Here is a 21,702-nt window from a genome sequence, read left to right on the forward strand (position 1 = left end):
ACGCACAGCCACCCATAGCCACGCACAGCCGCCGCACCCAGCACAGCCGACCACAGCCGCCGCACCCAGCACAGCCGCCCACAGCCACGCACAGCCGCCGCACCCAGCACAGCCGACCACAGCCGCCGCACCCAGCACAGCCGCCCACAGCCACGCACAGCCGCCGCACCCAGCACAGCCGTCCACAGCCACGCACAGCCGCCGCACCCAGCACAGCCGCCCACAGCGACGCACAGCCGCCCACAGCCACGCACAGCCGCCGCACCCAGCACAGCCGACCACAGCCACGCACAGCCGCCGCACCCAGCACAGCCGCCGCACCCAGCACAGCCGACCACAGCCACGCACAGCCGCCGCACCCAGCACAGCCGCCCATAGCCACGCACAGCCGCCGCACCCAGCACAGCCGACCACAGCCGCCGCACCCAGCACAGCCACGCACAGCCGCCGCACCCAGCACAGCCACGCACAGCCGCCGCACCCAGCACAGCCACCCACAGCCGCCGCACCCAGCACAGCCGCCGCACCCAGCACATCCGCCGCACCCAGCACAGCCACGCACAGCCGCCACAGCCACGCACAGCCGCCTACAGCCACGCACAGCCGCCGCACCCAGCACAGCCTCCCACAGCCACGCACAGCCGCCCACAGCCACGGACAGCCGCCGCACCCAGCACAGCCGCCGCACCCAGCACAGCCGTCCACAGCCACACACAGCCGCCGCACCCAGCACAGCCGCCCACAGCCACGCACAGCCGCCGCACCCAGCACAGCCGACCACAGCCACGCACAGCCGCCGCACCCAGCACAGCCGCCCACAGCCACGCACAGCCGCCCACAGCCACGCACAGCCGCCGCACCCAGCACAGCCGACCACAGCCACGCACAGCCGCCGCACCCAGCACAGCCGCCCACAGCCACGCACAGCCGCCGCACCCAGCACAGCCGACCACAGCCGCCGCACCCAGCACAGCCGCCCACAGCCACGGACAGCCGCCGCACCCAGCACAGCCGCCGCACCCAGCACAGCCGCCCACAGCCACGCACAGCCGCCGCACCCAGCACAGCCGACCACAGCCACGCACAGCCGCCGCACCCAGCACAGCCGCCCACAGCCACGCACAGCCGCCCACAGCCACGCACAGCCGCCGCACCCAGCACAGCCGACCACAGCCACGCACAGCCGCCGCACCCAGCACAGCCGCCCACAGCCACGCACAGCCGCCGCACCCAGCACAGCCGACCACAGCCGCCGCACCCAGCACAGCCGCCCACAGCCACGCACAGCCGCCGCACCCAGCACAGCCGACCACAGCCGCCGCACCCAGCACAGCCACGCACAGCCGCCGCACCCAGCACAGCCACCCACAGCCGCCGCACCCAGCACAGCCTCCCACAGCCACGCACAGCCGCCCACAGCCACGGACAGCCGCCGCACCCAGCACAGCCGCCGCACCCAGCACAGCCGCCCACAGCCACGCACAGCCGCCCACAGCCACGCACAGCCGCCGCACCCAGCACAGCCGCCGCACCCAGCACAGCCACCCACAGCCGCCGCACCCAGCACAGCCGCCGCACCCAGCACATCCGCCGCACCCAGCACAGCCGCCGCACCCAGCACAGCCACGCACAGCCGCCACAGCCACGCACAGCCTCCGCACCCAGCACAGCCACGCACAGCCGCCTACAGCCACGGACAGCCGCCGCACCCAGCACAGCCAGCACAGCCGCCCACAGCCGCCGCACCCAGCACAGCCGCCTACAGCCACGCACAGCCGCTGCACCCAGCACAGCCGCTGCACCCAGCACAGCTGCCGCACCCAGCACAGCCGCCCGCACCCAGCACAGCCACGTCACATACAGCCGCCCGCACTCAGCACAGCCACATACAGCCGCCCGCACTCAGCACAGCCGCCCGCACTCAGCACAGCCGCCCGCACTGATGGGGGCGCAGGATGGAGCAGCACGTGATAGGATGGGGGCGCAGGATGGGAGCACGTGACAGGATGGGGATGAGGATGGAGCAGCACATGACACGGTGGAGTGGCACATGACAGGATGGGGGCGCAGGATGGAGCAGCACATGACACGGTGGAGCAGCACATGACAGGATGGAGCAGCACATGACACGGTGGAGTAGCACATGACAGGATGGGGATGCAGGATGGAGCAGCACATGACACGGTGGAGCAGCACATGACAGGATGGGGGCACAGGATGGAGCAGCACATGACACGGTGGAGCAGCACATGACAGAATGGGGGCGCAGGATGGAGCAGCATATGACAGGATGGGAGCAGCACATACCAGGATGGAGACCATATTCCAATATAAATGCTCGCCACCCGGGCGTAGAACGGGTTCAATAGCTAGTATATATATATATATATATATATATATATATATATATATATATATATATATATATATATATATATATATATATATATATATAGACTAGACTGTGGCCCGATTCTAACGCATCGGGTATTCTAGAATATGCATGTCCCCGTAGTATATGGTCAATGATGATTCCAGAATTCGCGGCAGACTGTGCCCGTCGCTGATTGGTCGAGGCAACCTTTATGACGACATCGTCGCCATGGCAACCATTATGACATCTACGTCGATACTGTGCCCGTCGCTGATTGGTCGAGGCGAATTCGCGGCAGACTGCCCGTCGCTGATTGGTCGAGGCAACCTTTATGACATCATCGTCGCCATGCTGTGCCCGTCGCTGATTGGTCGAGGCCTGGCGGCCTCGACCAATCAGAGACGCGGGATTTCCAGGACAGACAGACATAAAAACCCTTAGACAATTATATATATATATATATATATAGATGGCAGCCATCTATCATGGCTATGTTTAGCACTATCCACTTTTTAATGGCAATATGCTAGAATATGCATGTCCCCGTAGTATATGGACAATGATGATTCCAGAATTCGCGGCAGACTGTGCCCGTCGCTGATTGGTCGAGGCAACCTTTATGACATCATCGTCGCCATGCTGTGCCCGTCGCTGATTAGTCGAGGCCTGGCGGCCTCGACCAATCAGACGCGGGATTTCCAGGACAGACAGACAGACAGACAGACAGACAGAAAACCCCTTAGACAATTATATATATAGATGGCAGTTGTGAGGGATGGACTGGGAGTTAAAGGGGTATTCCCATCTCCAAGACCCTATTCCAATATGTAATAGGTGTAGTAATAATAATATTAGCAAATACCTCCAATTAGAAAAGTAGTTTAGTTCTTCTGATTCACTATTTCACTTCCCTCATGTATAGTGCGTTGCAGTAGCTTAATTATCCATGATTATGACCACTAACCGCTTACTATCTAAGTAACTGTCAGTATGTGAGTAGTCGTAACTATGAACACCTAAGCTACTGCAAAGCCCTGCCCTTGAGGTAAGTGGCATAGCGAATCAGAAGAACTATACTACATTTCTAATTAGATGTATTTGCGAATATTATTTTTACTCCTACTATATATTGGTATAGGATCTTGTAGATGGGAATACTCCTTTTAAAGGGTTGTTCTAATGTCCCTTTTCCTGAACATGGAGCAAAACGTCATGGAGGCCGGTCTGATCCAGCTAGTTTCAGAGCACCGCGAGCCCGCCGTAGAGTATAGAGCTCACAAACTACGTGCTTTTTTTCCTAGGTAACCTGCCACTGTGGAACTGCGTGGTGGTCGGTAGCCTAGGAAATGAGCAGTACACTAGAACATTAAATACCCCTCCAATAATTGATAATGGAGAGGATTTTTAATAGAAAGTAACTTGCAAAGGTGCTTTTCTTCTTCTTCTTTTTTTTTTTTTTTTTTTTTTTCTCAAGCATTTTGCAATCCACTTGAAACACGCTTATTAATCAAAATGTGATTCTCCTGAATTCCTACATTGTGGTTACGTTGTGTTGAATCTCATTTGTTAAAATTCAACTTGGGGCACAAAATGCAGCGTGTCAACACGGCCTGTAATTGTGCCAGGGTCCGGAATGTCATAGGGATACGGTACTCTTCCCCAGAAAACGTGAATACAGAGTCATAGGAGATCTCTCCAGAAGTGTTGCTTTCTGGCCTGTGTGTTTTATTTTTTTCCTTTTTAAAGGGAATGCTTAAACTTTAGTGGATCCGCATTTTAAGTCAGGTTTGTAGGCAGATAATCTGGCAGGTATTATACTTGTGGTAAAGAGTACAGGAATTTAAAGGGATATTATGGCCCTTTATTGAAAATGTATGGAGGGAGATAAAAGAAGAAAAGAAGGGATTCTCACCCTGGGAGTCCACTTCCCGCTCCAGCGATCTGCAGCAGACTACAAGTGATAGCGATCACCAGTCGACCCCCCCCCCCCCCCCCCGCTGTGCCTGCAGGATTTGGAGTGTTGGGATGTCATCGCCTCACTGTCCCAGCCGGGAGCAGATTCCTTGGGAGAGTGGAACTTTCTTCCTTTATCAGCATGGCCTCCCCTGTAAATTTTGTTAAATAGAAGGAAATTGCCTTTCACAAATCTCATAAATACAGTGCAGGAAAAGAAAAATACTGCACAGATGTCAATCGTCTCTGCACATTCTCCCTGTGAATTTCATCTACTTGTAATACCGAAGGTAAAATCCATTAATAGAATCTGTAAGATAATCTGCTTGTAAAGTAAAAGAAAAACAAAAGTGCTAAAATCTGCAACAAATACTTACAAATGTTAACCCTTACCGGTATCTGTAAAGACGGCCATAGTGGTTTTCCCTTGGGTCTGCTAGGATTGTGTAAGGGTCTGTGATTACACACATTATTTTTTGTTTGCTGATTAGTGGGAAATACCTTTTTAAAGTTTTCCCCCTTTTTTTTTTTTTTTTTTTAAGAATTTTACAAAATCTGTCATTTTCTTCTAGGTATTAAAGGAAAAGAAGGTCGCCAAGCAGCAAGAAACAGCGACTATGCCGTGCCAAAATTCAAGCACTTAAAAAAGCTTCTTTTAGCTCACGGCCACTTGTACTACGTCAGGATAGCGCACCTTGTACAGTATTTCTTTTATAAGGTAAGACCTTCATAATACTATTACCAAGGAAAACCAAAACAGTATCAATCCCGGTAACGCATGGATTGTCTGTTGTGCAGGATGGTTTCTCAGAAAATCAATGTTAATCACTGATTCTTCGTTATCTCGGCTCTGATAACGAGCAAAGTAACTTTTCTAGAGAGTTACAGGAGTTTTCTGAATTTGCATTTGACGGTAAAGTGTCTGTAGACCTCCTCGGGCATCGATGGCTGCAGCTATCTCATCTGTGCTACTGCAGAGATGGGTGATCTCAATAAGATGGATTCCTGTGTATTACATACAGGAACCATGGCTGAGCCTCCCATCATTAGTATCACCACTCTTATGCCATAGGTCGCATCGGTGATGTAGAATAACTTCTGCTTTTTACTCCTCTCTTTGCAGAACCTGTGTTTCATCCTGCCACAGTTTTTATACCAGTTCTTTTGTGGGTTCTCACAACAGGTAAGCACTGATTTCCATTAATATTATATAGAAGTCTCTGTTTGCCTTTAGTTAAACATGACCTCTCCCCAGGTCCAAGGGACCACTTTTTGCTCTTATTGAATTCCCGTTGCTCCCCAGAGTATTGTGATTTTTTTTTTAATCCACCATATGATTCCAGATATAGGGGTCTTTATAATTTAGGACTCATTTCTATGGTCATTGCTCACAGGATCATTATGCAAATCACCCTAAAGACACGCCCCAGAGGATCCTGTTAGCAATTCCCGCTTAGTATCTCGAACCATATAGCAGATTAAAAAAAAGGAATACTAAGGAGAGCAGAGAGAATAAAATAAGAGAAATAATGGTTACTTTTGACTCTAACAAAAGATTTTTACCATGTCCCCAGAGAATCCCGTGAGCCATGCCTGCTTGGTAAAGACCATATAAAGTAGCACTAAATAAAAAGGCCCAACTCTAAACCATATGTTGGATAAAAAAACAACTAAAATTGGAATACTCAAGAAAGAAACAGGAGTAAAAATAAAAGCAAAACTGGGCAGCTTTTGACTCCTCCAAGTTGTGTAAGAGGCGATGAAGGATAAGCGTGGCAGCAGGGTGCGGTAATGGTTCTAGGGTGTGCGGGGAGAGATCTGTCTAGGTGTGGACTTGCTTTGGCTCTGCTTTGATTTGTGCGTTGTCTTCAGCAGTCTTGTACTGATCTAAAGATTGTACGACGTCACCTTAGAAGTTTTACAAGCGTCAGACAAGGAGGAATAAACATGAAGCTGATGTACCAGCTCTCACACCACCAATAAAATAAGTCTTACAGGGGAATAGCGTCTGTGTCTAGTAACCTCTTCTCTACTAGCTCCACAACTTGTAAAAAAAAAAGTTCTATATTGTGCCAAACGTGTGTGTCCTCTTGTGTCACAAATAATCCTCAATGTACAATCCCAGCCTGGAAAAAGTGATTTTCACGTTAGCGGCTACCTTTTATTTTCATTCTGCAATCTTCATTCCTTTATAGATTTTCATTCCCCTTATATGTTTGCAGCTTTCTCTTGCGTTCAGACTAGTCGCACATGGCGGTGTTCCTCCCAGTAATACATGCTGTATTGTTGGTTCGATGCATCCAGTACAGCTTCATTCCTGGACTGATTTTCCTTCTACAGCTTATGAAGGATCACTGTGCTTTCCTATCTGCTGCCTTAGCGTGCATTTATACCGATTATCGTACCCAAGTGTTCTTATGAACGCTCATTGCACCATAACTTTCCATGTAAATAGGCTGCCGATGAATGAGCAAATCACTTGTTTATCGTGTGAAATGATCTTTTGTGCAGCCCAAAAGATGATCATTCTCTGTGATGCATTGTCCTGTGTAAACATGGCTCTCACTGACAAGAACCAGGCAGCCAAGGTGCATAGAACCATCTATTACAAATTGCTTTTTGCACCTTGTTTACTTTGTTCTGCCTGTGTAAACAGGCATGTAAATATCTGCTAACCAGGAGAACTTTACCGATCACTGCCGCTGTTAGGTCCGTGTAAACAGTAAATTAAATGTTTTCCTCAATCGCTCCTTTTCATCTGCTGTGTACAATCTCTCCTCCTCCCTGGGCTGAGACAACAGACGGCCAGGAGCAGACCCAGGGGTGTAAGCTATACAACCGCACGGGGGCCCAAGAACTAAGGGGGAGCATTTCCACCTCCAGAGTCAGTGGAATTGTGCATTGTGATGAACTATTGGACTAAAGCCCCCGTCTCACATAGCGAGATCGCTAGCGAGATCGCTGCTGAGTCACAAGTTTTGTGACGCAACAGCGACCTCAGTAGCGATCTCGCTATGTGTGACACGTACCAGCGATCAGGCCCCTGCTGTGAGATCGCTGGTCGTGTCGGAATGGCCTGGACCTTTTTTTGGTCGTTGAGGTCCCGCTGACATCGCTGAATCGGTGTGTGTGACACCGATCCAGCGATGTCTTCACTGGTATCCAGGGTAAACATCGGGTTACTAAGCGCAGGGCTGCGCCTAGTAACCCGATGTTTACCCTGGTTACCAGCGTAAATGTAAAAAAAAAACAAACAGTACATACTCACCATCTGATGTCCGTCAGGTCCCTTGCCGTCTGCTTCCTGCTCTGACTGAGATCCGGCCGTACAGTGAGAGCACAGCACAGCAGTGACGTCACCGCTGCGCTCTGCTCTCACTGTACGGCGGCTCAGTCAGAGCAGGAAGCAGACGGCAAGGGACCTGACGGACATCAGATGGTGAGTATGTACTGTTTGTTTTTTTTTTACATTTACGCTGGTAACCAGGGTAAACATCGGGTTACTAAGCGCGGCCCTGCGCTTAGTAACCCGATGTTTACCCTGGTTACCCGGGTGCTGCAGGGGGACTTCGGCATCGTTGAAGACAGTTTCAACGATGCCGAAGTCGTTCCCCTGATCGTTGGTCGCTGGAGAGAGCTGTCTGTGTGACAGCTCCCCAGCGACCACACAGCGACTTACCAACGATCACGGCCAGGTCGTATCGCTGGTCGTGATCGTTGGTAAATCGCTATGTGAGACGGGGCCTTAAGAAGCCTCCATATGTTGTTCTTGCACAGGGGCCCTTTTCTGCCTGTGTCCCCTCTTGAGCAGACCTCTGACAGATTTGTGTCAGATTTTGGAGATCATTTCCCTAAGATGTCCCCTCTCTGAATGCTTAGCCATCTTTCATTAAACAGGACCTTTCACTGGATTTAGTTTCCTTAAACTTCTGGGCCCATCTGTTCCAAATTATGCCCCTTATCTCCCCTTATCTCCTGTAATGACAATGCCAATTTACCCTTCATCCGAGAACTATGGGGGCGAGGTCGTGATTTGAACGGCTAGCGTCAAGGCCCCGTCTCACATAGCGATTTACCAACGATCACGACCAGCGATACGAGCTGGCCGTGATCGTTGGTAAGTCGCTGTGTGGTCGCTGGGGAGCTGTCACACAGACAGCTCTCTCCAGCGACCAACGATCAGGGGAACGACTTCGGCATCGTTGAAACTGTCTTCAACGATGCCGAAGTCCCCCTGCAGCACCCGGGTAACCAGGGTAAACATCGGGTTACTAAGCGCAGGGCCGCGCTTAGTAACCCGATGTTTACCCTGGTTACCAAAAAAACAAACAGTACATACTCGCCTTTCGATGTCCAGGTCCCTTGCCGTCTGCTTCCTGCTCTGACTGAGCCGCCGTACAGTGAGAGCAGAGCGCAGCGGTGACGTCACTGCTGTGCTGCGCTCTCGCTGTACGGCCGGATCTCAGTCAGAGCAGGAAGCAGACGGCAAGGGACCGGACGGGCATCAGATGGTGAGTATGTAGTGTTTGTTTTTTTTTACATTTACGCTGGTAACCAGGGTAAACATCGGGTTACTAAGCGCGGCCCTGCGCTTAGTAACCCGATGTTTACCCTGGTTACCAGTGAAGACATCGCTGGATCGGTGTCACACACACCGATTCAGCGATGTCAGCGGGACCTCAGCGACCAAAAAAAGGTCCAGGCCATTCCGACACGACCAACGATCTCACAGCAGGGGCCTGATCGCTGGTACGTGTCACACATAGCGAGATCGGTACTGAGGTCGCTGTTGCGTCACAAAACTAGTGACTCAGCAGCGATCTCGCTAGCGATCTCGCTATGTGAGATGGGGCCTTCAGAGAGATAAAGCAAACGATTGCAGAAAAGTTGTGTGGTGTGTAAAGGTAAAATAGAATCATTATTTCCTGGGGCATAAAAGATAAAAAATATTCCAGAGTCAGTGGAGCAGCGACAATTGTAGGAGGAACGCAGATTAACTAAAGAAAAAAAATAATCCAGTGACTCGTTCTCCTTTAAGACTGTAGAATTAAATTTGATTAATTTTGCATTAAGGAAGCAAATGAATAATGATCAGTGCCAGCCATACACATCTGATATCACTGAGCTGAATGTTAAAGAAACACTCCCAGTTTTATTTTCTAAATCTGTACCCCCCGAACCTGATTGTCACACTATGCACTTTTCTTAGAGACCATGATGTACTTCCATGTAGTTCAGCCTTCTGTTTTCTTCCCTGCAGCCTCCAGCTTTAGTCTTCCATGTTGTTCCTCTAAGCTCTGCTGTAAATCTCATCTCCGTGCCATGTCTGCCAGATGAGAGGACGTTGTGATCATCCCTACTTCCATATTCTCCTAAGTGGAACTAATAGATTGTCAGAATACAGAAATGGAGTCTGAGCTGTGATCTTCTGCATTATCCCTGTGAGAAGGCACTGTGCAGTCATCATCATTATGTTAGATATAAGTTTCTGTCCCTATCCTTCACCATCACTCCTAGTGGAGAACTTCAGTGCTACAGTCCTGGTAACTGCATCATATAGGCAGCTCTGGAGGCTGATATGAACAGAGAATAAAGCCATGTAATTGGTGACTGTCGGGCGTCACTCATACACAGAGGATCATCTACCAGTATCTGTGGGTTTGGATAACTTCAGTATAAAGTGTGTGGCCGTGTCCATTACTGTCTCTATAATATATCTTCCTGCGTGTCACACATTTAGGTCCAAGAAGCCGAAATATTGCGAAATCTGCACACTGAATGAATGTTCCCCTACGTTAAGTACGCTTCTAATACGGATGAAAAATAAGTAACTGTTGTGTTTTCTCTCTGTTGCAGCCACTTTATGATGCTGCATATCTGACCATGTACAACATCTGCTTCACCTCCATGCCGATCCTGGCGTACAGTCTGTTAGAACAACACATCAGCATTGAAACGCTAGTAGCAAATCCTAAATTATATATGTAAGTATAAACCACCACCTGCATAACTCACCCACCAAGCAGCAATGTCCATACTGGGCCTAATGTAATGCTACATTTATACATGTTCATTAGGATCACTGTCCTAGAGAGATCATGGGGAGTCCTGCAACTAGTTTCCCCTACAATCACATTTTATCTGCAGATCATCTACTGCTGAGGACAGCTTTCAATGTCCGAGATCCTGCAGAGAAAATAGGACTTACTGTATGTGAAGCCTATAGGAGTGAATGTCTACTACATAATGCAGAATTCTCATCTTCCATCGTGACCCGGTTCGGGCCTCCACCGTGACCCGGTCGCGCCTCCACCGTGACCCGGTCGCGCCTCCACCGTGTCCCGGTCGCGCCTCCACCGTGTCCCGGTCGCGCCTCCACCGTGTCCCGGTCGCGCCTCCACCGTGTCCCGGTCGCGCCTCCACCGTGTCCCGGTCGCGCCTCCACCGTGTCCCGGTCGCGCCTCCACCGTGTCCCGGTCGCGCCTCCACCGTGTCCCGGTCGCGCCTCCACCGTGTCCCGGTCGCGCCTCCACCGTGTCCCGGTCGCGCCTCCACCGTGTCCCGGTCGCGCCTCCACCGTGTCCCGGTCGCGCCTCCACCGTGTCCCGGTCGCGCCTCCACCGTGTCCCGGTCGCGCCTCCACCGTGTCCCGGTCGCGCCTCCACCGTGTCCCGGTCGCGCCTCCACCGTGTCCCGGTCGCGCCTCCACCGTCATAATCATCATCCAATTGTCATTATCATATTTTTTTCTCAGATAGAAACAGAGCAAAACATTTTTAGAGGAAGATTTGAAGGTTTTCTGCTCCAAAACCACCTCTAAAACATATGCACATACCCTTGTGCTATGCGCACACAGTTTTTTGCTGACTCTTTCAGCAGAAGCGCGCAAATTTTTTAAGTTATGCACTTTTGAAGAGGATTTGGAAGATATTCGATTAGTTTCTGTTCCAAAACCCTCTGTGTGCACATCGCCCTAGCGAGGATTCTGCAGGTTCTCTGTAGTAACGTGGCTTTCATACCCATTGCAGGAGAATTTCCCATAACGCAATGTTGCAGTGGCTGCCTTTTCTATACTGGACCGCTTTGGGAGCCTTTGAAGGACTAGTATTTTTCTTTGGAGTTTATTTCTTGTTCCAGAATCCCTCGTTGGATGGCAATGGTCAGGTAGAGTATACTTGGACTCAAATATATACATAATGCTTTGTTATGCTCCATTGTGAACTTCATCTCATTGGCACAAAGCAAGATGTCTATGGGATAACTTACATGGTGCTAATTCATAAAGATTTTTTTGTTTAAAAAAAAACCTCAAATACAGGAAAAGTTTTTTGTAATCGGTTTTCTACTATGGAAGTCCATAAGTCTCATTTCAGAATATTTTTTTCGTTACTGTATTTATCAAGCAGTTGCCAAAGCTGCAGTTACACTAAACTTCCTTAAACAGTCGTTTCATGATAATCAAGCAAAATTTTCTCTGATGTTACTTAAAGCTTTATTTTTTTTTAATGATTTGGACTGAAAATGTGGCCGACTAGTTGGTAGATGATCAATTATTATGGTTGATGCTCTTATTTTTCTGCATTCAATGTGCAAAGGTAGATTTTTTTTTTTCCTCGAGTAGAAAAAAAAACCACTACAGTAGGGAGGCTGCAGGTGTAATTGTTAAACAGTAACTGTTGCATCCATTGGAAGTAAGGGGCGAGACTCCTCTCGATAGTTGGAATGTCTTTTTTTTTTTTTTTTTTTTTCATATACTAAACACACCAGGCCAGTACAGCTTCGAAATACATAAGTGTTTTTACGTTTGTGCTCTTTTAACCAATTGTTTGAAGAGAATCTGTCTGCAGGTTTTTGCAATGTAAACTGATAGCAACATATTATAGGAGCAGATATCCGTATTCCAGGGATGTGTCACTTACTATGCTGTGTGCTGTACTTTCAATATAGTCATTGTTTTATCAGCAGGAAATAATCATGGCAGGACTAGGTCTCACGTGCAGTACAGTCAGGCTATTCTGCATAACCCCACCTCTACCACCGATTGGCAGCTTGCTGGCAATGCACAGTGTACACAAAAAGCTTCCAACCAGGGGTGTGGACGGGGTCATACAGGGCTCTGCATTCTGAGCTCTGCAGATCTTCAACAGTCTTCAATATTGTGATCTTTCAGGTATTTGGAAACTGGTCTTTCGGAACAACTGTGTTCACTACATTAGTGTTTACAGTCACATTAAAGGTAAGAACACTGTTTTCTATATATGCTAATGTATGGTTATAGGGCAGGCGGTGCATGTACTGGTGATTTGCAGGTGTTCAGTTCCTCATCATCACAGCCTATGATTTACCATTTATTTTGGGGTTCATTAAGGAAGTAAAATCAGTAGTTACCTTCCTATTACTCTATGTGCTGAGTACTTAATATGTTTGACTCAAATTTTCTGCTGATCTATGATTTTTAATAAGGTGACTTTTTTCCTTTTACAGCTTGCATTAGATACTCGATACTGGACATGGATGAATCATTTGGTCATATGGGGCTCTTTGGCTTTTTATGTGATCTTCTCAATATTTTGGGGAGGAATCATTTGGTAAGTTTCACAAAAACCTGCATGTATTAAAAATGGAACCAGCAGAAATTGTAGTAAAACTATTGTGTAAAAGAAAAATGTACAGCAGTCAGAAGAACTTGCGTCTTTGTAGGTATACACTGGCCATGCCCGAGCTCAAGGTGTAACCCGCGGCGAAACCAAGCCTCTGGTCTCAACGGTCCACAAATCAGGAGTACAGCCAAAAGGCTGGGGAGCGGTGTGCTCCTGAAGATCCATCGATGGAGATCAGCAGCTCATGGAACCGCTTTAGGGATAGATTATGATTGCTTGCAGACCAGGAGTTGCAGCATTTTTTTACTTTGTGCTTTGTCCCGATTCCACCATAAGCATACGGGACCGACCGATGTGAATTTTGTCACTATTTGGTAGTTGCTCTAACCTTTCTCTCCACTGTTGGGTTGTCTTCTAGGCCATTCCTCAGACAGCAACGAATGTACTTTGTGTTTTCTCACATGCTGACTTCGGTGTCGGTTTGGCTTGCCATCATTCTGCTGATTTTTATAAGCCTTTATCCGGAAATATTGCTCATCACTCTAAGAAATGTTAGGCGTGCGGGAAAAAAGGTAAGAGGAGCCGAAGCCCTTGTACTTTTTATTGAACACAAACATCCGTTTGCCAAATAAAGATCTAGAAAAGAGGCCTGTGATGTGAATATTATAGCTCCTGGCCATGAATACAGTCTTAGAAATATTCCCGGTTTGCTTTTGTGTTGGGAAATGTTGTAAATGATTGTTTCACCAGTAATGGCCCGTCCGATAGCAGCTTGTTATCAGATTGAAGTTGGCCCCTGACGGCTTCAGTTCCTCGATCATTTGTTTGTTCTCCGCTTCTCCTGCACACAAGGGTATCACGTGTGTGATCCAAACCCCTGGGCTGGAGATACTGTGTATTGTGCCCGGTGGTTCTACTTCTTGTAGGTGGCACATCGGGGCTCAGAGGACTACAGTGACATGACGGGATGTTACCTCAATTCTCCTTTATCCAGACACTTGTTCATTTACCGGCATGTCTTCTGCTGTAGCTAGATGTTGGGGGAAGTTACTAGTAACTCGAAGTTACTACAAGGGTGAGGCATAAAGGGAATCCCTTATCATGTCAGACCCTCAACGCTGCAAGCAGAACTTCATAGCTGGTAGTGAAAAGTGCAAATGTCCAGGTTCCCCGTTACTAATAACGCATAACACAGACAACTAATTTTCATCTAACATATGATGAAAATGGCTCCTGAAGTGTCTGCTGAGTGTCACTTCAGCAATGAAGGGTCCTGTGTTACCCGAGGCAAACCTTTCCCATCTGCTCAAACTGAACTTCTCTTGAGGTTTCCTGTGTCATCCAAAATCTACTTCAGTAGACCTTGAGCCTTCAGCAGAATGGAGGAGTTTAGGAAGGGGTTGGCGTTCTTCAGACAGAGCATATTGTGAATTTCTGAATGCCCAGTGGCCACCTCAGGAGGTCGATGCCTAAGATGCTGGATTTAGTCACCATCACAGTTAAGGGGGCTAAGAAAACGAGGACAGATTTCCTTTCCCAAAGATTTAGACCTCAGATTGAGTATTTATCAACTGCCCAATGCAGATTCTGTTGTCCTGCCACTTACATGTTACTTGTTGGGCCAGCTGGTTAGTGGACCAAGCGGTGTGTCTTGTCTTTGCCACTAAAGGGTTAACCAGCTTGACTAACACTATGTTCTCTTTGGTATGAATGTCATTATCTCACGATCTGTTTTAGGAAGACCTGTGTACTCTTTATATGTGTGCCTTCCCTGCTTGCCCCTTCTATGTGTGCTATTTACTGACAGATTACCTCTCACCATCTTGTCTTCCTTTTACTGATCCTCCTTCTCTCCCTGCCCCCTGTCTCTGCTTCGGACCAGGTAACAAAACACTTGCCTTCCTCAGGAACGTCCACTATCTTCATGCTTTCTCAAACCTCCAGTACTCACAGTTTCCCTTGGAGTGATTAAGGTGAATTTGGCTTACTACTTTCATTTTCCTAATTATTGGCTAATCTTTTCTTTACAATGGTATGTGCAGCATTACTTTAACTCATTAATGGTCATTTTCTCTGAGTAAAACTACACTTTATTAGTATTTCATAAGTGTTTTTAGATATTGCTTATACTTGTTACTAAGCTGAAAATTTATGGAGGCTTTTAACATGAGAAATATGATTTCTATATAGGGTTAGTGGTTGAGTTAAAAATACGTTGCACTAAGTTTCAGGATCAGTTTGTAATCTACTCCTACCTTCAGATGTTTCACATACAGATGTGACTCCCCGGGTAATACATGCTGGACGTGACCTCTGTACTCAGGATGCCTCTGTCTTCACTAGCTCTCGTGGACTAACACAGCTTCATTCCTGTGCCGCTTCTGTTGCTACAGCTCATCAGGAATGTCCTCCCTTTTGCTGGCAAACATTGATGCCGAAAAAGAGGGAAATGACAAACACCACCATTGATCTCCATCCCATGCAGACTGTTGTTTATTTGCTTCCACAACCCCCCACCGCACAAATGCACTCTGATGCAGTGCGTCCTGTATAATCTGCTGTCCCAGAAATGATTGCTTTATTCCCTATCCACACTGTGATATGCAATGTGCAAACTCTTCTCCCTTCTGCCATCTCTAACACCAGGAGAAGGGAGCAAGAAAGCACAGGCACAAGTAGTGTAGTGTCCGATCCAATCTGAAGCAGCAGCTCAACCGGCTGTGTGGAGGAGTTGCACAGACACTACAGAAGGGATATAGTAGGACATTTTTAATAATGACTAATGAAAGCATTTTCTAATTTTGTATTTAGGAAGCAATGAACATGTTTTTAGTGCATTGGTGTCCATGGCCTTTGAGTTTTCTTACCTAAGAAAATAACATGGTTAGAATATCAGACTAGGCACACTAATCAAGCTATAGGTTTTATTGGCTTTATGGGAGTCATTCAGCTTTCCCTTTTAGCTCTTTGCATTTAGTGGCATCACATTTGGTTAAAATCCCATTAATCCAGTTGACATTGCATAAAATGTTTTTACAGGTATAAAGTGTGTATATGTGTGTGTGTATGTATGTATGTATATATATATATATATATATATATATATATATATATATATATATATATATATATATATATATATATATATATATATATATATATATATTCATATTAGTGCGAAGCGCCAGCAACTATTCTTCTGCTGTTTTCCTAGATCTACCTTTTAAAGCCGCTACTTTTCACAATGTTAGTGAGTTGCTTTCTATAATGCGATGGTTAAGGAGCTCTCATTAGATCTGACCCGATAGCAACATGTTCTGCACACATACTCGCTCTCCTAAGTGCTTGTGCTCATTATACTCATTTAACCCTTTTTATAAGAAGATGGAGCAGATGATAGTTTCTCCATCCCACTGTTTTTTTTTTCCATTAAATTGCTGATTTATGTTCTTTAAATTATAACTTTGCCTTCTAGCTAGTAAACATTAGTTTAGCCTTTCATTACATGTGGTTTAGATACAAGTTTAAGAACAATATTTTCTTCTATTCTTTCTTTGTCCTGGTCCTAGGAGTCATTTGGGCAGTCCTACGTAATGATTGCTAGCTTTCCACGTATGGCATAATGTGCTAACGGTCAGTTACTGGTTAGGACCGCCCACTGGACTCCATAGCCCAAAATGACCAAGGATTTAAATAAAGTGCAAATTACCAGGGAATCCATTTACGATCTTCCTGATCGTAGCTAATGCATGTTATACTCATACTCATTCATGACGCTTATATTTTGAGCTTGTGATAAGTAGAGATTTTGTCACGTACATAAAAATAAATGTCCTCAGAGCATGACCCATTTATATCAATAATAATGTAACCATCTATAGTAAGAGAAAAAAAATTAAATGCTTTCCAATATTCAATTCCTGCTTCCTATTGTAAGCAGCAATAGACCGTCTCTGGCACTATTGACTGGCATAGAAGTTTTACTACTTATGCTCTTATTTGGGTTAAGGTCATAGTGAAGAGAGGGGGAGGAGGTGAGCTGTAATGTCACTGATTGTGAATGTTGGATCCTGTGTTATACGCTGCATAAACAGGTGGTACTTAACATAGCAATCATGTCTGTGGTGATAGAGACAGCTGAAAGGGCTTCAGTAAAAAACAGGAATTAGGAATCTAGTATTGGACCTAGTGGCTTTTTGGAAAATTGCAATATTTCTGTTTTTTCTTTAAAAACATTTAACATTAGTATTTTGATTTAAATAGCAGGACATTGATCTGATGACACCATCCCTTTAAGAGTTCAGGTGGTGACAAAAAAATAAGTTTATCCTCAGTTCAGTGGGCTGTGTAATGGGTTATAATGGAATTCAGTAAAATACATGTCAGTGATGCCTGTGATCTCGTACCTCCCAGTGATTCTAGAACAGATCTGCATAGAACGCTTCTATCTAAGTTGTTATTGAAAATCTGACACTACATTTTAGGATCAGACCAGCCAAGAACCATGACAATATTTTATTACAAATTTTCTAAAAAAAATAAAATAAAAAAAAATGTGTTATTTTATTTTTTTAACGTTTGTAACTTTGCTTTCTATCTAATTCTGGTTGTCTCAATTTTTGACTAAGTGAAAACATTGCCTCCGCTTGCTTTATATAAATGTCTGGACAATGCCAAAGGGGTTTGAGATATTTTTAAGTCCGCGGTGGTCCAAGATCCCAGACCAGCGTGACCCTCTTACTTGCGCACTACAGCATATCAAAGATTAAGTTTGATTGGTTTTCGCCTTAACAATTTCTTTTCAATGTGCTCTTTACAGTATAATTATGTAATAAGACATTAGCGACATCCATAAAGCCATTAACATATTATCGTTTATCGTCAATACATCATGTTCATTCCTTATTTTTATGTTGTTTGTATCACTGTTTTAGAAGAAAATGTGCACCAAAACAGTTGGTTCAGAGACTACCCGGTCGACTGTAAGACCCCTCCTTTTACGAACGTTCTCAGACGAGTCTAATGTACTATAAGAGGTATACCGCCATGATCCAATCATCATGAAACCAATCAGCTCTAATACGCTTTCTGCTACCTGATTGATGCTTAATTTTGGGATTGTGGTACCGCTGCCGAATTATCACACAGAAGAATAAGATCAGGTTTTGTTTGTTGGCATAATTGGAACTGATGTGTCCTTTTTTTTAACTGCAAAAAGCTTTTTTTGTTTAATTTTTATTTATTTAAATTCCCAAAATGTTTTACGGTAATAGATTTATGGTTTGACAAACTGTCCATAGTCAAGAATTCGGCTTGTGTGGGATTTCTACCTGCACCTGAAATATTCCTATCAATATATAGAACAATCCATAATTTTTATTAACTCTATATTTATTGATTTGAATTTAGAAACTGATTCCAATTATGTAAATAAACGTAAAGCGGGCTTATTCTGCTGTAGGAATGCTAAAAGAAAGCAATGATTTCATCCCTGTAAGCAAAAGGTGGCATATGGCTTATCAATACGCAGATAGAAGACTGCTTCTTATTAATAGTGGCTTTTGTTTGCCATAAGCATCCCTGTTATTTGCTCCAGGTGTTACTTCCGCTATATGGTCTCCACTTTGGGGGGCTCCAATAAACATGGGGTTGTAACTATTGTGTTAGGGAATTGCATCATTAGCAGTTTTATCCCAATCATTCCCATTAGTGAAGGGCTAACTTAGGAAAGTCAAGTATCTCAAATCCCCCCCATAATGTCCTTTTTAGAATTTAGATACCAGCTAGAAGATTTTCTGAACCCTAAGGCTATGTTCACATGTTGCGATTTTGCTGCGTTTTTTTGTTGTTGTTTTTTTAATGCAAATTTTAAGCGGTGTTTTACAGTACCAGCAAAGGCTGAGATTTCAGAAATCTCATGCACACATATTGATTTTTTTTTTTTCTCCTGGCCGATCTGGAAAACTGCTGCGTTTCTTTTTTGTTTTGTTTTTTTTTTAAACTGCAGCATATCTCTTTCTTTCAGTGTTTTTTCGCCCATACAAAGCAATGAGTAAGTGCAAAAACACAGGTATCGGGTTTTGCTGTGTTTTTGGTGCAAAAATCTTTAAGCATGCACAAGACGCAACAAAGATGCAAATGCGCAACAAAACCTACTTTTTTGTAAGCAGCTTCTTTGAGTAGGTTTTCTCTGAAGAAAAAAAAATGCATCAAATATGTGAACATATCTATCTTATTATGTTAGTCTTAGGCTAATTTATTAATATAGTCCTATTAGCCTAGGTACCCAGATATATCACTAGCGATTCATTGTGAGCTCCGGCCAGCTTACTTCTGGACCTGTGTGCTCCTCTATACATCAGATCTGTAGCAAGGGGTCTGATGAGGTATTTAAATTGGCAGTCGGCAGCAACAGTGCGGCTACTGGTGGATCAGGGCACCTGGGCTAATAGGATTATACAAGTAATCTAGCTTACAACATAAGGAAGCACTCCTCCTCCTTCCCATCAGTTTTTTATCTTCTTAATATATTGCAGTCATCATATTATATAGCACTGTGTACTTACAATTGCTCATTTTGCCTTTCTACCCAGTTAATTCTTCTCTTTTCCATTAGGTCTATGACATCACATGATTAAATACTGACTAGCTGAATCCTTCTAAGCTCGATTTAGAAACAGAGCTTGAGCATGAGTCACAGCGGCCAGATGTTACAGCACATTGGATGGGATTTCTAGGAACCCCATGTCCATTATGCTTGCATCTGCGAGTGCAGATCACCCGTGGACACTGACATGCGATGCGTCTTTCCAGATCGCAGCATGCCAATTTCTCTTGCGGAGACGCAACAGAAATGTAATCAATAGCATATATTGAATGCAAAGTAAATCTGCACTGTTCACTGAACACGTGGATTTATCTGCATTCAATAGAAGGCAGCGAATATACTGTGTCCAAAGCACTGCTGCTTCCAGATCATGGGCTCATAGCCTAAGTGGTCACAGCCCTTTCACCAAATGTTGTATATATCAGTAGTCCAGGTAAATATAAGAAACTTTGTATTTATTTATATATTATTTAAAAAATATATATATTTTGCACTATTTACCACCTTTTGATCTCACCATCCACTCTGAAAGAAATGCCAAAATTTATCGTGGACAAAGCATGGCTGATTGCCAGCACAGTGGGGTGTCAGTTTACTCCTCCTATGGAGAGGAGAGGTGGAGTGAGGAGCACTCATCACAGTGAGGTGTCCGATTAAACCTCCTATTTACAGGGGATATCCTGTAAGGAACACTAAGCACAGTGAGGTGTCATGTTACAGAGTGTCTATTGAGAGGGAAGGAGGAGCGAGGATCACTCAAACACAGCTCTGCAACTCTATTTCTCCTTCAGTGTTGGATTCACAGCTACACAGCTCAGTAATGATTTGAAGCCTTCATTGTTGCTATTAATGCTTTTGAGCATGTGATAAATGGAGAAAGAAGGGCAAGAATCAATCTGTTTCTATATGCTGTGTTCTCTAAGCACTATACTATCTCAGAGACGTATTAACATTAGAAATAGAGCTTGCAGAGGTGAAAACTGGTGAAAGTGCAGGATACAAGTAAAATAATGTCCGGAATGGATTTTTGCAGTTTTTTTCAGAGTGGATGGTGAGTTGAGTAAGAATGGGTAGTAGGAGTAGTGGCTCATAAGTGAAGAAAGAAGCAGATTTCCCTGATTGATACATTACAAAGTTTCTTATTTGCTTGTTCTAATGATTTATGCTAATTTTGGTTCCGTTCGATCTCTCTCTCGATCTCTCTCTCGATCTCTCTCTCGATCTCTCTCTCGATCTCTCTCTCGATCTCTCTCTCGATCTCTCTCTCGATCTCTCTCTCGATCTCGATCTCTCTCTCTCGATCTCTCTCTCAATCGATCTCTCTCTCTCTCTCAATCTCTCTCTCAATCTCTCTCTCTCTCAATCTCTCTCTCTCAATCTCTCTCTCTCGATCTCTCTCGATCTCTCTCTCTCGATCTCTCTCTCTCGATCTCTCTCTCGATCTCTCTCTCGATCTCTCTCTCGATCCCCCTCTCGCTCTCTCGATCCCCCTCTCGCTCTCTCGATCCCCCTCTCGCTCTCTCGATCCCCCTCTCGCTCTCTCGATCCCCCTCTCGCACTCTCGATCCCCCTCTCGCTCTCTCGATCCCCCTCTCGCTCTCTCGATCCCCCTCTCGCTCTCTCGATCCCCCTCTCGCTCTCTCGATCCCCCTCTCGCTCTCTCGATCCCCCTCTCGCTCTCTCGATCCCCCTCTCGCTCTCGATCCCCCTCTCTCTCTCTCTCTCGATCCCCCTCTCTCTCTCGATCCCTCTCTCTCGATCCCTCTCTCTCTCTCTCTCTCGATCCCCCTCTCTCTCTCGATCCCCCTCTCTCTCTCGATCCCTCTCTCGATCCCCCTCTCTCTCTCTCTCTCGATCCCCCCCTCTCTCTCTCTCGATCCCCCCTCTGTCTCTCTCGATCCCCCCTCTCTCTCTCTCGATCCCCCCTCTCTCTCTCTCTCTCTCGATCCCCCCTCTCTCTCTCTCTCTCGATCCCCCCTCTCTCTCTCGATCCCCCCTCTCTCTCTATCCCCCTCTCGCTCTCTCGATCCCCCTCTCGCTCTCTCGATCCCCCTCTCGCTCTCTCGATCCCCCTCTCGCTCTCTCGATCCCCCTCTCGCTCTCTCGATCCCCCTCTCGCTCTCTCGATCCCCCTCTCGCTCTCTCGATCCCCCTCTCGCTCTCTCGAT

The 21,702-nt window shown here is 46.1% G+C and overlaps 1 protein-coding gene across 4 annotated transcripts in view; it reads left to right on the forward strand.

Moving 5' to 3' along the window:
* ATP11C (ATPase phospholipid transporting 11C (ATP11C blood group)) overlaps positions 1 to 21,702 on the forward strand; it is a 177,897-nt gene that overhangs the window by 145,359 nt on the left and 10,836 nt on the right. For 2 of the 4 annotated variants that reach the window (XM_077285255.1, XM_077285258.1), the window contains exons 22-28: positions 4,900 to 5,045; positions 5,451 to 5,510; positions 10,184 to 10,311; positions 11,356 to 11,491; positions 12,498 to 12,563; positions 12,812 to 12,915; positions 13,346 to 13,499. In XM_077285255.1, the coding sequence (XP_077141370.1) occupies positions 4,900 to 5,045; positions 5,451 to 5,510; positions 10,184 to 10,311; positions 11,356 to 11,491; positions 12,498 to 12,563; positions 12,812 to 12,915; positions 13,346 to 13,499 (794 nt within the window). Of the gene's footprint in view, positions 1 to 4,899; positions 5,046 to 5,450; positions 5,511 to 10,183; positions 10,312 to 11,355; positions 11,492 to 12,497; positions 12,564 to 12,811; positions 12,916 to 13,345; positions 13,500 to 14,809; positions 14,901 to 17,861; positions 17,964 to 21,702 lie in introns of all 4 variants that reach the window. The other 2 variants (XM_077285257.1, XM_077285256.1) reach the window with 2 other exon arrangements.

Source organism: Ranitomeya variabilis, chromosome 2 (assembly GCF_051348905.1).
Source record: "Ranitomeya variabilis isolate aRanVar5 chromosome 2, aRanVar5.hap1, whole genome shotgun sequence".
Classification (NCBI taxonomy): Eukaryota; Metazoa; Chordata; class Amphibia; order Anura; family Dendrobatidae; genus Ranitomeya; species Ranitomeya variabilis.